Source organism: Podarcis filfolensis, assembly GCF_964270895.1.
Source record: "Podarcis filfolensis genome assembly, chromosome: 1".
Lineage (NCBI taxonomy): Eukaryota > Metazoa > Chordata > Lepidosauria > Squamata > Lacertidae > Podarcis > Podarcis filfolensis.
The window spans coordinates 109,087,010-109,103,203 of NC_139604.1; the positions used below are offsets into that span (position 1 = coordinate 109,087,010).

The 16,194-nt window shown below is 40.6% G+C and overlaps 1 protein-coding gene across 8 annotated transcripts in view; it reads right to left on the reverse strand.

The window, feature by feature from the left end:
- Positions 1-16,194, reverse strand: part of CEP128 (centrosomal protein 128) — a 221,780-nt gene that overhangs the window by 167,488 nt on the left and 38,098 nt on the right. For all 8 annotated transcript variants that reach the window (XR_014547550.1, XM_083611522.1, XM_083611526.1 and 5 more), the window contains exon 12: positions 15,842-16,002. Coding sequence is in view for 7 of the 8 variants with exons in the window: in XM_083611522.1 (XP_083467648.1) it covers positions 15,842-16,002 (161 nt within the window). In the remaining variant the exon portion in view is untranslated. The remainder of the gene's footprint in view (positions 1-15,841; positions 16,003-16,194) is intronic.

Below are 16,194 nucleotides of genomic sequence, written 5' to 3' on the forward strand. Positions count from 1 at the left end.
AACCGAAAATTGAAACTAACTTTCTTAAAGTAACAACCCGTGAGTATTACGGAAATTGGATATTAAAAATTTCCTTTTTTGATTCGGCACGAGCGGGGAAGGCGCAAAGAGGAAGTCCGTCTCCCCCTCTTGTAAACATTTTAAAGCAAGGACTAGATAACTAAGGTTGAAAAGAACATCTTCTTCGTGAGAAGTTAAAAGTAACTAATTTCACGTTTTGGCAGTATAAGTGAATGTGCTGGAGGATAAGAGTTAATTTTGAGAGTGGAATTGCTACCCCCCCCCCCCAGGACCCGGGAGCGATCCGCGAGGGAGCCTGTTGGAGAGATTTAAAAGACTTTGACAGCTGTCAAACTAGCTGTCAAAGCTGAGAGGGAAAAAAAGAGAGAGAACTTTGTTTCTATTGCCTCGGCTGGTCATATTTGTTACATTTAGGTAACAAATTGTCGAAAATTAAGGAAAATAAAGGACTTTTGGATTTATAACTGGAAGGAACACTAAGTAACCAGTACTCCCCTAGAGGGGGCTCTGGGACATTACAGAATGGCTGTAAGTGGAAAAATACAGACTGCACTTGAGAAGATCTTTCGTAGCCTGGGAAAACTTCAAGAACAAAGCATTGTTTTGGCTATAAATGTTACAATATTGAATGAAAAAGCAAACAAACCTGCGGAAACTGGAAGGGACTTGACTCAAGTCTTTGTACCAGAACAAAAAGACTGTGCTTTTGAACTAAAAACTCCTGCAGCTGAACAAGAAAAGAAATTTGAGAAACTTGAAGAAGATCCACATGACAATTTAGAGGGAAAGGAAGGAGGAGCTATAATGCAGCAGAGGATTAAAGAAAGAAGCAAAAAACAAGATTTGGATTACAATTTTAAATATGGAGACCTGGCAGGCCAAAGGCCTGTAAAGATGGATATAAAGGAAAAGACAAATCTGATTAAAGTGGAAGCAGGAGTTTTTGGGACATTTGGACTTAAAAGAAGTAAAAAACAAGATTTGGATTATAATTTTAAATATGGAGGCCTGGCAGGAAGAAGTATGGCTCTTATGGGGACAGAGCTTCTCCGAGATTTGGCGTTTATCATAAAGGACTATCAAAAAAACCGGCAGAGAGGAAAGGAGAGAGACTTAAGGGCCTCGGATGTGAGGTCACCAGGCTGATACCAGATGGATTGATGGACATTGGTTGGAGATTGAAACCGGGAAAAGCGGGGAGTGGGGTCTTGGGTATCCAAAGGCGGTACAAATATATTCTGTTTTTTCTTGTAAATAATTTGTTTTGCTACTCTAGATTAAAATGGGGAAATCGTGAAATGGAATTGGGGTTGACTTTAGAAAAAGGTATTAAGAATAAGTTTTGATGTATAAAGATTGAGATTTATGTTAAAATTGGTTAAGCAAAATGATTAAAATATAATAAGGTAAAATTTGGGGATAGGAACTTGTTGAATTAAAAATTGAATTGGAATACAAGAAGGGGAGATGTGGGGAAGTCAAGGAAAAATGTCACTGAAAGTTATATGTTTGTTTTTGGTTCTTTTTTGTGTTTTGTTTTTCTTTAAATTTTTTGAAAACTTCAATAAATAGTCTATAAAAAAAAAAGAAAATTGAAACTAACTTTCTTGCTTGAGTTGTGTTTTAAAAGTTGTTATTTTGGATTAATACAAGTACAGATAGCAACTGTTTCCCCCTAGAGGAAGTTTCTGAAACTGTTACAAGAGCTGGATCAGGGGAATTTTCCACTTGTAAGATAAAACTGTGTGACTGTGGGACTGACCTTGGATTTTTTTAAGTGTTATGGCAGATGGGAAAGAAAAAGTAGATCTGTCACTCCCAGACAAAACAACAAGGTCTGGGAAGTCTTGGCAGCGAAGAGCGTCAGCATCCGGCCCTTCTGCCTTATCTGCGGCTGTACCAACACAATCTAAATCAAGAGGAATGTCATCAGAAGAAGCTTTAGCGCTTGCATTAAGTAAGATAAATGAATCATTGGAACAACTTAACAAGAAAGCAGACGCCACAAATGCAAAAGTGGATGCTGCAGTTACTAAAATTGATGTAAATACAGAAAGCATAAATAGTTTGGGACAAAAGGTGAATACTAACACAGAAACCATTGAGAAACTGATACAGGAATCTAATTTGACACGACAGACCGCAGAGGAAGCCAAGGAAAAAGTTGCTGCTGTGGAATTTAAGGTAACACAATTGGAAACAGAGAGAGTCTCAGACCTACAGAGGCAACTTCAGGACCATAAGCTGACGCTTTCTATGATTGAGCTTAAGGAAAAACAGACAAATTTGAGGATCAGAGCTGTACCTGAACTGGAGAAGGACAGTTTGATAGACTTTCTTACGCAGGAACTTGCAGAATTTTGGGAGCTGGATTTGGAACAAGAGGAATTTAAAATTGTGAGGGCCTTTAGATTGGGAAGAGGAGGGAAGAAAGAGAAGAACAGAATAAGAGACTGTTTGATTACCCTCCGATCTAAAGAAGAGAGAGACAGAATTTTGGGTTGGCATTACCAGAAGACTTTGGTAATACAACAGTCAAGAGTGGAAATATTTAAAGATATCCTGAAACATCTTTTGGACCTTAGGTCCAATTACGGAGATTTGGTTGCCCTGCTGAGAAGGAACAAAATCATCTTCAGGTGGGAATTTCCCCAAGGCCTATCTTTCAGTTTCAAAGGAAGGAAAATAAAAATAAGATCAGTAGAAGATAAAGTAAAGTTTTTGAATAACTACGAAGAAGATCTGCAGAAGGAACTTGGAAAAGAGTCAAGAGCATCGGACAGAAGATCACCAGACAGAGGATTAGAGCAAAGAGCATTGGACAGAAGATCACCAAAAAGAGGAATAGTGGACATTGCAACATTACCTTTTGGACTGGACCGCCTAGTGAATGTGACACCGACACTACTAACAGAAGAAGAGCAGGCATTGGATGCAGTTGGAGGAAAATCAGAGTAATTACATCATGGCACTGCAAGTACTAAGCTGGAATGTTAATGGACTGAACTCCCCGGAAAAAAGGCGGAGTGTCTTTCATTTATTGAAAAAAGAACAATTGGACTTGATTTGTCTGCAAGAAACACATGTGATAAGGCTACACAGGAAGATTTTGAGTAACAAAAGATTGGGCCAAGAATTTATTTCATCAGATAAAGTCAAAAAAAGAGGAGTAGTCCTTTATGCAAAGGAGAGCCTATCACCGAAATTTATATTTAAAGATGACCAAGGAAGATTTGTCACAATTGAAATTCAATCACAAGGAGAGAAATTTTTGATAGTAGGCATTTATGCACCAAATGAGGGAAAATCGGAATTTTACAAGAAGTTACATGAGACTCTGATGGACTATATGGATTACAATATGATTTTGATGGGGGACATGAATGGAGTGGTGTCTACAAATATGGACAAGGCACTGAGACAGGTAGTCACCAAGGATGGTAGACTACCAAAAACTTTTTTCGATATGACTGACAATATGGATTTAGTTGACATCTGGAGAATGAAGAACCCTCTGGGAAGAGAGGGAACTTTCTTCTCTGAGGCCAAAATGACATGGACAAGAATTGACCAAATTTGGGTAACTAGAGGGTTGGCTCCGAAGATTAGAAAAGTGGAAATTTGCCCTAAAACTTGCTCTGACCACAATGCTGTGAAGATGGAAATGAAACTAACACCAATTGGTTCCTTTAGATGGAGGATGAATGACACTTTGTTTAGGAATGAAGAAGTGACTAAGAAGGCCCAAAAAACCTTGAGAGACTATTTTGAGATAAATATGAACACCACTATTGAAAAAAGAATAATCTGGGACGCAAGTAAAGCAGTTATGAGAGGATTTCTGATACAACAGAATGCAATTAAGAAGAGAGCTCAGAATGAGAAAAAAGATAAGATTCTGGAGAAAATAAAGGAAGGAGAGAAGAAACTGAGAGTGAAACCAAAGTCGCAGGAGATCCTGAAAGAGATAAAGTTATATCAAGTACAATATATGAAAATGATGAACCAGGAAATAGAATGGAAAATTAAACAGATGAGACAAAAGACATTTGAATCGGCAAATAAATGCGGGAAACTGCTGGCTTGGCAAATGAAAAAAAGACAAAAACTTAATACCATTACGAATTTGGAAGTGGAAGGAAAGAATATACAGAATCCAGTGGAGATCAGAAAGTGCTTCCAGAGGTACTTTAAAAAATTATATACACAGGAGACGCAGAAAGAAATGGACATTGACCGATTTTTGAAAACAAATGGACTACAAAAAATCTCTCAAGAAAATAAGCTAATGTTGAATTACAAAATAACGGAGCAGGAGGTAGAAGGGGCCATTCAGAACACGCAATTAGGCAAATCTCCAGGACCGGATGGTTTGACTTCAAGATATTATAGATCCCTGAAAGAATGGTTAGTACAGCCATTAAAGGAAGTCTGTAATGAAATATTGGAAGGGAAAAGGGCACCAGAGTCGTGGAAGGAAGCTTATATTACACTTATACCGAAAACAGAGTCTGAGAAGACACAGCTTAAGAACTACCGCCCCATATCTTTGCTTAATGTGGATTATAAAATTTTTGCAGATATTTTGGCTAAAAGACTAAAAAAGGTACTAGTAGAAGAAATTCATAAAGATCAAGCGGGCTTTCTCCCGGGCAGACACTTGTCTGACAATACGAGGAACATAATTAACATTCTAGCAAAACTACAAGTGAATATTAATACCAAAGCAGTTTTGATATTTGTGGACGCGGAGAAAGCCTTTGACAACATTTCTTGGAGTTTTATGAAGAAGAATTTACAGGGGATGGGGGTTGGTCAAGGTTTTGGAAATGGTATAGGTGCAATTTACTCAGAACAAAAGGCTAAATTAATTGTGAATAATGTAGTGATGGAAGAATTTAAGATAGAGAAAGGAACACGACAAGGTTGCTCAATCTCTCCATTGCTTTTTATATCGGTCCTGGAGGTTCTCTTAAACCTGATTAGAAGGGACCAAATGGTCAAAGGTATACAAGTCGGAGCTAAACAGTACAAATTGAAAGCATTTGCCGATGATTTGGTATTGACATTACAGGAGCCAGAATCTAGTACCAAAAGAGTACTGGAACTGATTCAAGAATTTGGTCAGGTAGCGGGTTTTAAGTTGAACAAGATGAAAACTAAGGTTTTAGAGAAAAATCTAACAGTGATTGAGAGAGAGAGGTTTCAGAAGGAGACAGGATTAACACTGGTTAAGAAAGTGAAATACCTAGGGGTTAATATGACTGCCAAGAATGTGAATTTATTTAAGGATAACTATGAAAAATGTTGGATGGAAGTGAAAAAGGATTTAGAAATATGGTCAAATCTGAAGCTATCACTGCTAGGCCGAATTGCTGTGATAAAAATGAATGTATTGCCAAGGATGCTGTTTTTGTTTCAAACATTGCAAATTTTGGATAAAATGGATTGTTTCAAGAAGTGGCAGAGAGATATCTCTAGATTTGTCTGGCAGGGCAAGAAGCCTCGAATAAAATTTAAGATATTAACTGATGCTAAAGAAAGAGGTGGATTTGCCCTGCCAGACTTTAAACTTTATTATGAATCAGCCGCTTTTTGCTGGCTGAGAGAATGGCTGCTTCTTGAAAACACTGATGTGCTGGATCTAGAAGGTTTTAGCAATGTATTTGGGTGGCATGCATATTTGTGATATGATAAGGTCAAAGCACATAAAGCGTTTAAAAACCATAATGTCAGAAAAGCACTGTTTAATGTCTGGATAAGATATAAGGACTTGCTTGAAAATAAAACCCCAAGGTGGTTGTCACCAATGGAAGCGAAGGCTCAGAAAAAGCTCAATATGGAGGCCAAATGGCCGAAATATTGGGAAATTTTGGAACAAGAGGGAGATAGATTAAAACTGCAGAGTTTTGAAAAACTAAAAAATAGAGTGCGAGACTGGCTCCATTATTACCAAATAATGGAGGCGTATAATTTGGACAAAAAAATTGGCTTCCAAGTGGAAAAATCAAAGTTGGAAACAGAACTGTTAGATCCCAAAACTAAGAACTTGTCAAGAATGTATAACTTGCTGTTGAAATGGAACACTCAGGATGAAACGGTGAAATCAACTATGATTAAATGGGCACAAGATGTAGGACATAATATTATGATGGCTGACTGGGAACAGTTATGGACCACAGGTATGAAGTTCACGGCATGTAATGCCTTAAGAGAGAATATAATGAAAATGATCTACAGATGGTACATGACACCAGTCAAGCTTGCAAAAATTTATCACTTGCCCGATAATAAATGTTGGAAATGTAAAGAGACTGAAGGTACATTTTTTCACCTTTGGTGGACGTGCCCAAGGATTAAGACATTCTGGGAGATGATTTATAATGAAATGAAAAAGGTATTTAAATATACCTTCCTGAAGAAACCAGAGGCCTTTCTCCTGGGCATGGTCGGCCAATTCGTGCCAAAGAAGGATAGAACTTTCTTTATGTATGCCACAACAGCAGCAAGAATACTTATTGCAAAGTACTGGAAGACACAAGATTTACCCACCCGGGAAGAATGGCAGATGAAGGTGATGGACTATATGGAACTGGCGGAAATGACTGGTAGAATCCGAGACCAGGGAGAAGAGTCGGTGGAAGAAGATTGGAAGAAATTTAAAGTTTATTTACAGGAACATTGTAAAATTAAGGAATGTTAGAAGGATGTTGGATTGAAGTTATGTGGTTTTAGCAGAAATGTTATAAAGGATTAAGAAAAAACAGACTGTTAATTGGTGAAAGGAGGGAAAGTAAAGTTACATTATATTAAGATAAATTATAGGACAAAAACTGGAAAAGATGGAAAGGATTTGCTGAAATAGCTAACTGAACTAGAATACAAAAAAGGGAGGTGTGAGGAGGTCAAGGAAACAAGCAAATGAAAGATAAGTTATGGGAAGGTTCACTGTGTTTTTTAATTGTTTTTATTTTTCTGTTTTTTTTCTTTCTTTTTCTTTTTCCCCCTCTTTTTCCTTATTGTGATGTGTTGTCTTGTTTTTTGTTTAATATGGTGTTTTCTATTTTTTCTTTTTGTAACCTTTAAAACTTTAATAAATATTATTTAAAAAAAATAAAAATAAAGGTGAACACACAGCATTCAACGATCTCTTTGACTGCTTTCAAATTATGTTCTTAATACCAGGTGTCTGCAAGACAGAGAAAGGCTGAATATGACACAGCTGTGCTGGCTGGCAAAAACATGTTGAGAGTCCGGCATAAAAGCCATGAGTGCAGCTGGAAGATTCTTCATCCCACTATGCAGGCCTGCGCACAGATTAGGAGAATGTATAATTGCAACCTTGTCTTCAGCACCAGGGGAGAGAGGTGGGCAGAATGTTCTCCTCAAGATGGAATGTTGGAGGCACCAATATTCATCAGCAAAGAAGAAATCTCTCTTCTGGTTCTATATTTCTCATGCTATAGTAGAATGCATTGAGATTTCAAGCTCATCTTGGCTCTCGGGAAGAAAGGAGCACTTTGCTCCCTTCTCCTACTATCATTACCGGGACAACAAAATGAACCAAGACCATGAACAGATGGCTCAACCGACCGGCTCTGTTTGAAAGAATTCACAGGAAAACATAAGATTGAATTTAAAAGCCCAAATGGGAAAATCCTGCCTCTGCTTCTCTTGGATTTTTGGAACACGTTACAAAAATCATTTAAAAATCCCCCAATACAAGCCACATTAATTTTTCAGCATGGGCTACAGGACGCCAAAGGACGATTAGACAAATTCATGTGGGATAAGGCTATCAGTGGCTGCTAGTCACAATGGCTAGGTTCTATCTCTGCTATTAGAAGCAGTATGTGTCTGAATATCAGTTGCTAGGAATCACAGATGGGGAGAAGGCTGTTGTGCTCAGGCCCCACTTTCTGACCTCCCATAAGGTTTGGCTATCTACCATTTTTTAGTAATATGCAGTCATACAACCTCCTTCAATTACTACCTCTTTCAGTTAATTTAAACACTTTGTTATTTCACTCCTAAAGCTTCTTCAAATTAGGCAAAAGTCAACTACGGGCTTATTTCCTGTTCAGATGAATCCAAGATGATGGAAAAGAAACAGATTAAATCAGTAACAACCACTGATGAGAGAATACTAGGAATTCTTATGAATACAAATAGCTTATGAAGGTTAATGAGGTTCATCGTGGGCTTAAAATAAGAGAATGAGTGTATTTTGTATGTACAGTGAGTCCTCCAATTTAAGGTCTAGGTAACTTTTGAAAGGTACATTAGTGCAAGCTAAATTACCTTTTTTATTGCCAATTGTAAAATATCTCTCTATTCTTCCCCCTCCCGCCAACAAGTATCACAAAGTTGCTTTGTATAGTTCAATAGAAGTTCATAGAATAAAGCAAAATTAGAAGCTCTCAAAAAGGCATCAATAGTTGTATTTGAAGAGAAAGAATACAACACTTAATTAAGTGCATGGTTCCCCCATACCTGCCCTTTCTGTATAATTGCTGCACAGGGATTTTATTCCGGTTATTTTGAATCCATATGGTCTGGGAATTCATCCTGTTGGTTATCATTATTTAATATTATTACATTTTTATTCCGCCTTCCCATCTAGGGGCTGAGGGAAGCCTATCTCACAACAACCTTGTGAGGTAGAAGGCTTAAGAGATAAGGGGTGACCTTGGGCCAACATGCTTTATGGCTGAGCAGGTATTTGAATAGTGTCCCCCTGGTCTGACTTCAAACGTCTATCCACAACACTGCACTTGCTGCGGTTAATTTTAACTGACGTTTTAGAATTGGCAGTGATCCCCAAACAAGTAATTGTTAGTGTTAAAGCTGATAGGAGCAGTTATTTACTTGACAAGAGAATCATGGCTAAAGTCTGTAGCACCTGAACGTTTATAATTCTGCTGGAGTAGAAGGGAATTCAAATACACAGCTTGAAAGAGGGGTGGGAAGTTTTCAGCTGTGAAGAATTTCAACCTGATGCCTCTGCTGTGCACACATTTTTGAAGCATTCGCCTTCTAACTTTCATTCTTGAAGAATTCAAAAAATAAACGTTAGCTCTATCATAGGAAGTGGGTGTGGCGGAACAACCCATGAACTTTGCTTAGGAAAAGGTATTTCCAGAAACCTAACTCCCTTCGGAAATATTTATGGTATTATACTTAATAAAGTAATTCTGCCATGCCCTATATGGTCCATAGATGACATAATGGAACATCAGAGTGCCAGAAGACAATCCTTTGTTCTACGCTGGAAGCTCAGCTCAAGCCAATCCTAGCTTTTCACTGGCAAGGGGGCGGGGGAGCCCACCACTTTATGAAATATGTACTTTTCCATACTGCAGTATTTTTCCAGCTCGTCTTAAATAGGAAAGTCTCCCCCACCCAACCTGTACAGAATAAACTATTCTAAGATTATGAAGGTGTTCCCACAAGAGAAAGGGGGATCTGAAGCCATCTTGTCAACAGTTCCATCATTTACAGAACATAATGAGATTTCCCATGCTAACATCCATTTTAAAATATTAAACGTTTGCATTCGTAAAGCAATGTACGATTATGAACACTGGTGTGCAGTTGAGTTTTCAAAATTATCATACCACTCTTGAAAATAATTTCTGATTTCTTTCTCCACAGCATGAGAAAATGAACAGAAATCCACCCCATTTGCTGACTGAAACATAGGAAAGATTTCGGCTCAGAATAAGTGAGGGGCAAAATTTGTGGGAGCAAAGCAAACTGGATAGCTCAGTTGGTTAGAGCGTGGTGCTGTAATAACACCAAAGTTGCAAGTTCGCTCCCCGTATGGGACAGCTGTATGTTCCTGCATTACAGGGGGTTGGACTAGATGATCCTCAGGGTCCCTTCAACTCCACAATTCTATGATTCTAGAAAACAAAGGAAGGTTGTTGGAAGGGAGAAATTATTTGGAAACCCTAAAAGGGCAGTGATGGAAACAGTGCAAGAGTCCTTTAAATCTATTAGCACCGTTGCCTGCACACCTCCTCTCAGAAGTGGAGATTCCCCCCCACACACAAACACACCTTTTGCATGCAGGCAGGCATATACACACGAAAATGCCAAAATGACTGACCCCAGCAGCTACCGTATTTTTCGCCCCATAGGACGCACCGGCCCATAGGACGCACCAAGTTTTTTGGGGGGGAAATAAAGGAAAAAAAAGTTATTTCCCCCCCAGGCGCTTGTGGGGCCGGCTGTCCCCAGAGCTTGCGGGGCAGGCAGCGGGGAGAAGCGCTCTTCTCCCCGCCGCCCGCCTGCAGACCAGGTCCGGGGACAGCGGGAAGACGTGCTGCGCCTCCCAGCTGTCCCCGGAGCTTGCGGAGCTGGCGGCGGGGAGAAGCACGCGTCTCCCCGCCCTCAACCTCCAAACCACATCGGGAGACAGCGGGATGGCGGCGTTCCGCCTCCCCGCTGTCCCCCGACCTTGTGGGGCTGGCGCTGCGGCTCTCCTGAAGCCTGGAGAGCGAGAGGGGTCGGTGCCCACCGACCCCTCTCGCTCTCCAGGCTTCAGCGAAAGCCTGTATTCGCCCCATAGGACGCACACACATTTCCCCTTCATTTTTGGAGGGGAAAAAGTGCGTCCTATAGGGCGAAAAATACGGTATTCCCAGTGTCTGCGAAAAATGCACAACTTTATTGAATATACCTTTGTAACCTGCAATGCGCAGTTTTTTTCAACCATTGCTATCAAGGAAGTCTTTGTTAATGGCACCTGCACAGGACATTGAACACATGGGTCACACTCTGTATAAACTTGTCCTCCGGAGGCAGGTTATGCTGCTCACATGTAAATGATAGAGTACTGTCAATCATCATTAGCAGCTGCCAGGAAGCTCCATGCAGATGATGGGCTGTGGTTGAATGCATGTCGGATGAAGGGTGGGGGTGTGTGTGTAAGATTCAGCCCACAGAATCCAGAGAATCTCGGTTTTAAATCTATTACACATCCTGTGTAATGACAAAACAATAATCAAAGGAAGCGCATCGCTCATGCACTTCAGAGGCAGATAGATGCTACTTCCCTCCCCTATCACCATAAGGCAACTTTGCTCTTCTGAAACAAGCCTGTCCAAAACCATCTGGAAAAAGCACAGACCCGTATTAGATTTGCAGCTGGAAGTAGTACTATAAAGAACAGATCTGATGGAATGCTGTTTTACTACTGTAGTTTTCAAGTTCACAGCCTTTTGCGGCTTAATGTCGCATCAAGAGGGAAATAATCCATTTCCTTTTCACCTCCTGCAGCTGCTGCCACCTCCCTTAGAGGGTAACAGCAGGAAGTAAAATGTGTATTATACGATTTGTTCTTGTGAGACAGACCTCTAAGCCTCTGGATTTTAAACATACAAAAAGCAGGCTCTTTTAACCTTGTTCTATCAATATGTATATTTTTTATTAAGCAGAACAGTTGGATTCCTGGAAACTGTTCGGCATCTAGGAAGTGATCTGCTGCAGAATTAAATTCTTAAAAAGCAAAGTTTGCTTCCCTTGCACATACTACTTTATTTGGCACTCTTGTTATATCCAAAGGTCACTATGGTAAAATAAGGGATATTATATATTTTTTAAATGGAGAACAAAGTATTGTTGTTGTTTAGTCGTTTAGTTGCGTCCGACTCTTCGTGACCCCCTGGACCAGAGCACGCCAGGCACTCCTGTCTTCCACTGCCTCCCGCAGTTTGGTCAAACTCATGCTGGTAGCTTCGAGAACACTATCCAACCATCTTGTCCTCTGTCATCCCCTTCTCCTTGTGCCCTCCATCTTTCCCAACATCAGGGTCTTTTCCAGGGAGTCTTCTCTTCTCATGAGGTGGCCAAAGTATTGGAGCCTCAGCTTCACGATCTGTCCTTCCAGTGAGCACTCAGGGCTGATTTCTTTAAGAATGGATAGGTTTGATCTTCTTGCAGTCCATGGGACTCTCAAGAGTCGCCTCCAGCACCATAATTCAAAAGCATCAATTCTTCGGCGATCAGCCTTCTTTATGGTCCAGCTCTCACTTCCATACATCACTACTGGGAAAAGTATAGCTTTAACTATACAGACCTTTGTTGGCAAGGTGATGTCTCTACAAAGTATTAGTATGATATTATACTCCATTTTAAGCATAGAAACATAGGACAGGTTCACCTGACCAGCTCTGTCAGCAGAAGTCATGTGCAATGACTTCGGGTTGTGCAATTCAGCTTTCCCTCCTTCTCCTCCCCAAATTGGCTTGGGGTGTTCAGGAGAACCCCAAAAACAACACACAGAGGGAGGAAAGTTGCGTGTCGAGACCCCGCAGCCACTCCCTCATTGGAAATAACTCACACAAGGACACGGATATTAGGTTTAAGTTATTGGGCAAATTTTGGCCACAACTTTATTGAAATTACACAATGTGAGCGGTATTGGCTTAGGCATTGCTTGGACCTGACTCCTGCCCATTGTGCAGGAAGTCCAGTAAGGATAAGCCACCGGTAGGGGGAGCCCTGTCGATGCAAACCAACTCAAGCTCCCCCTGGTGTTCCCGTCGGGGTCGTGTCAAGGCCTTAGCCCCCCAGCCGGGCTTCAGACTAGATCAACACACCCGGGTTCCTTTAACGGAATACCCTTAAGCGTGGAGAGGCAGGTGATGGCCACACCTCCCCTCCCCCACACAAGGTCAAACAATGCCCAACCGCAACCCTAACAAAGTTGTGACGATTGCTACGAGGTAGGCGAAAACCAAGTGGCCAGTGCCAATTTGCCAAGTGGAAAAATTCCTACCAGGCCCCTCGGACAACCAAGGCAACCAACCGAAGTCCATAGCAAGGCCATTGCCTAACCTGCAAAATAGGGAGGGAGGGTGATTGAGGAAGCGAGCCAAAGAGGAAGTCCTCTGGCTCGCTCCTCCGTTTAAACGGCCCCAGCCCGATTGGCTGGCCGGGCTCTGATGTGGCCGGGATCCCCCAGGCACGGTGGGGAGTGGGTGGCCACACGATCCACCGCAACTCCTCCCCCACTGGGAAGTGGAGCGGATGAGGCATCAATCCATCCGGAAATCTGCAATGCTTGCACAAACAGAAGCAGCGTTGGGAAAACGTGACACTGCATTCCACCCACAGAAAGTTGCCTTATGCAGATCTGGACTGCTGGGTCCATCTAACTCAGTATTATCTACACAATGAACGGCAGGACCTCTCCAGGATTTCAGGCAGGAGACATTCCCAGCTACCCCTGGCAATCCCAATGGCTGAACCTGCGACCTGCTGCACGCAAACAAGTGTCTCTCCCACTGAGTTACGAGGGGAAGCAGGAAAAGTATGACTCTGAAAAAATATTAAAGACCTATCAACCAGATTTACAACAAATAGCACTTTGCATCCAGAATGGATTCCTCCTTATTTTTCCATCTATTTCGTAAGTTCTTGTTCGAGTTAAAGTTGACAAAGGGAATGCTGAACTCTGGTTTGTCCTTAACATTCCTCGGAGCAAGCTGGCAGCTTCCAATACAATCCTGATTACATAATTATTACAAGAAATTAAAGATTACTTTCAGACGTGCTGCTATGCCAAATTAAATAGTGCTGCTCTAATGGCTGCCCATTTCTGCTATTCAGAGTTGATTAAAATGCATTCTGATCTTCAAAGAGTAACAGCTGTGCTCAAGGGTATTTTTAAAATCACAATGTAAAAAGAAAAAAAGAAAACTTAACTAGCTTTAGAGAAGGTCCACATCACCAGCAGTATTTTACCAAGTTTATGATCACAGAAAATATCATAGCATCAATGCACGGTACTTCATCTTGACTCATATACTTGTAAAATAAGCTACCAGGGGCAAATAATAAGAACAAAGAAAATGTCTCCTTCTGAGGCCCACACTTTGGAATTTGAAACGGATGGTTGAATTCAACTAACTTGTCCCGCTAGGAGCAGCCGGGTCAAAACCAATGGGGCTTCTCCCCCTCTTACCCCTGGGCTCCCTTCATGCACCCCAACTCCCCCAAATTGGCTCAGGGTGGTCAGAAGAGCCGCCAGACCGCAAAGCAGGAGGAGGAGGTGAAAGCATTCACCAGGCAAGCAGAAATGCTTGAAGTGATTTGAATGACCTCTGTATAAAATAATAACAGAGAAATAAGGAAAACTGGTACGATACGTTGTAAGAATGTATTCAAAAATATGAAAAGATGAAGGTAATAATCATATGTACATTCGGTATTAGAAATTTTTAATGCACCAGGAATTGATGGGAAGTCTATCACACCTTAGTAAGAACGTTGACCAAAAGAGACTGTATAAGATTGTATCAATTTTGATTTGTATATTTACATAAGATTACTTATAGAAGATCATTTTTGGTTTATATAAGTTTGTTTTTGTTATATATGAAACTTAATAAAGCATGGAAAACTTGAAAGAAAGAAAGAAAGAAAGAAAGAAAGAAAGAAAGAAAGAAAGAAAGAAATGCTTGCAGTGACAGAGCAATCTTGGGAATTTTTTATGTTTGACGTTCTATTATTGTTTTATATTTTCCTGGAAGCCATCCAGAGTGGCTGGGAAAACCTAGCCAGATGGACAAGGTATAAACAATAATAATAATAATAATAATAATTGCTATTTCATAGCTGTTAACGTTTCTTTTTTTTAAAGAGAAATTCCCTTATTCCGAATAGGATTCCTCGCAAGAAGAGGTAAAAGTTGACAGCTATGCTATTTTGAATTCCTCCTGCTGATTTTAGATGTTCCGTGGATCATGTCTAAAGTCAAAATCATGCATAATCAAAACACACTGGGGATTGCCAAAGTCTTTTTTCCTGGTTGGATGCCTGAGCCAGAACACCCGCCCCTTATTTGTTTGTTTGTTTGCTTGCTCGCTTTACTGTATGAACAACAACAATGCCTATTTAGCAGCATTACTACAACAACTGGTGCTAACATTATGAAACTAGCACATGGCAGGTTTAGAAGAAAACTGGAAAAAAGATTCAGTAAATGCACAAGTCATTGATATCAGCTATCAGCTGGTGGCCGCCTCTCCTCCATTTCGCTTGGTTGATGGGTACAAGGTTGATGCCAAACGAAACATCAATTTAATTCGGAATCGGGTATCCAGCAAAGCTTAGTTAGACTGTGTGGCTGGACCAGCATGTATCCAAATGGTTCCAACCAACAAAGATTCACTTTCTTTTACAGCAACTACAAAATGGGAGAATGATGTCCATGTGATTGATGGTGTGGTAAATCTAGGCCGTTTCCATGCACAGGAAGAGATGAGCTAAATCTGCTGACTACTGCGATACGTCTGTTCCTTTCACAAACAGAATCATTCTTATTTGGCATTATTATGGGCTACTAGTTTGACTACAGAATTGGAAAGTGCAGTATATAAGAGCTTCAACTTCGTTTGTGTTGATGCAACGCAAGGCAATTTACGTCGCACACCAACATGTGGGGGGAGAAGTCAGAAGGGGGTGCTGTCAACTGCTAGCTCTTTAGGAAAATCAGAACTTCAGATTAGTTCTCACAAAGGGCAGATGAAGTTGAAAAACACACTGCAACCCTCCAGATGACATGTGAGATGTTCCTGGAGAAATAAGATGTGATGGAGAAGAGATCAAGCCTATCCTTCACCCAGACATTTTAGTTTTCATGCATAGAAATCCTTTCCTTTGTTAAGCCATGGGGTGAAATTCCATTATGTAAACTTTCACCTGCAGTTCATACACAGGCTTACATGCTATTTGTGTGGCCACACTTCAGCCACAAATTGCAACTCAAAAAGTAGTAGAACCTAAGCTTATCATTTAAAGAGATGTTTACCTCTATTTGTATTCCAAGCTGTGCTTTCTCTTTGTCCTTGCGCTCTATACATCGCTTCAACTCTTCTATCTCTGACATAACAGCACTGTGATTCAGCTGTGCTCTCAATTCCCAGATCTGCTTTTCCATCTCTTGTTTCTCTGGATCAGACCTCTCAACCACTGGAACAAACGTGGCATGATTTAGCATAAGAAAAATTACAACAAACAAAAAAATGCACTCATACATAAAACACACATGGCTGCAGGAAAATCAGAAACAGCCAATTCCAGTTTCGATTAACCATAGTTTCACATATTGTCCAGACCCTGAACCGTGGTTAATCTTAACGATGTTTAGTGGAAACAAGTAAA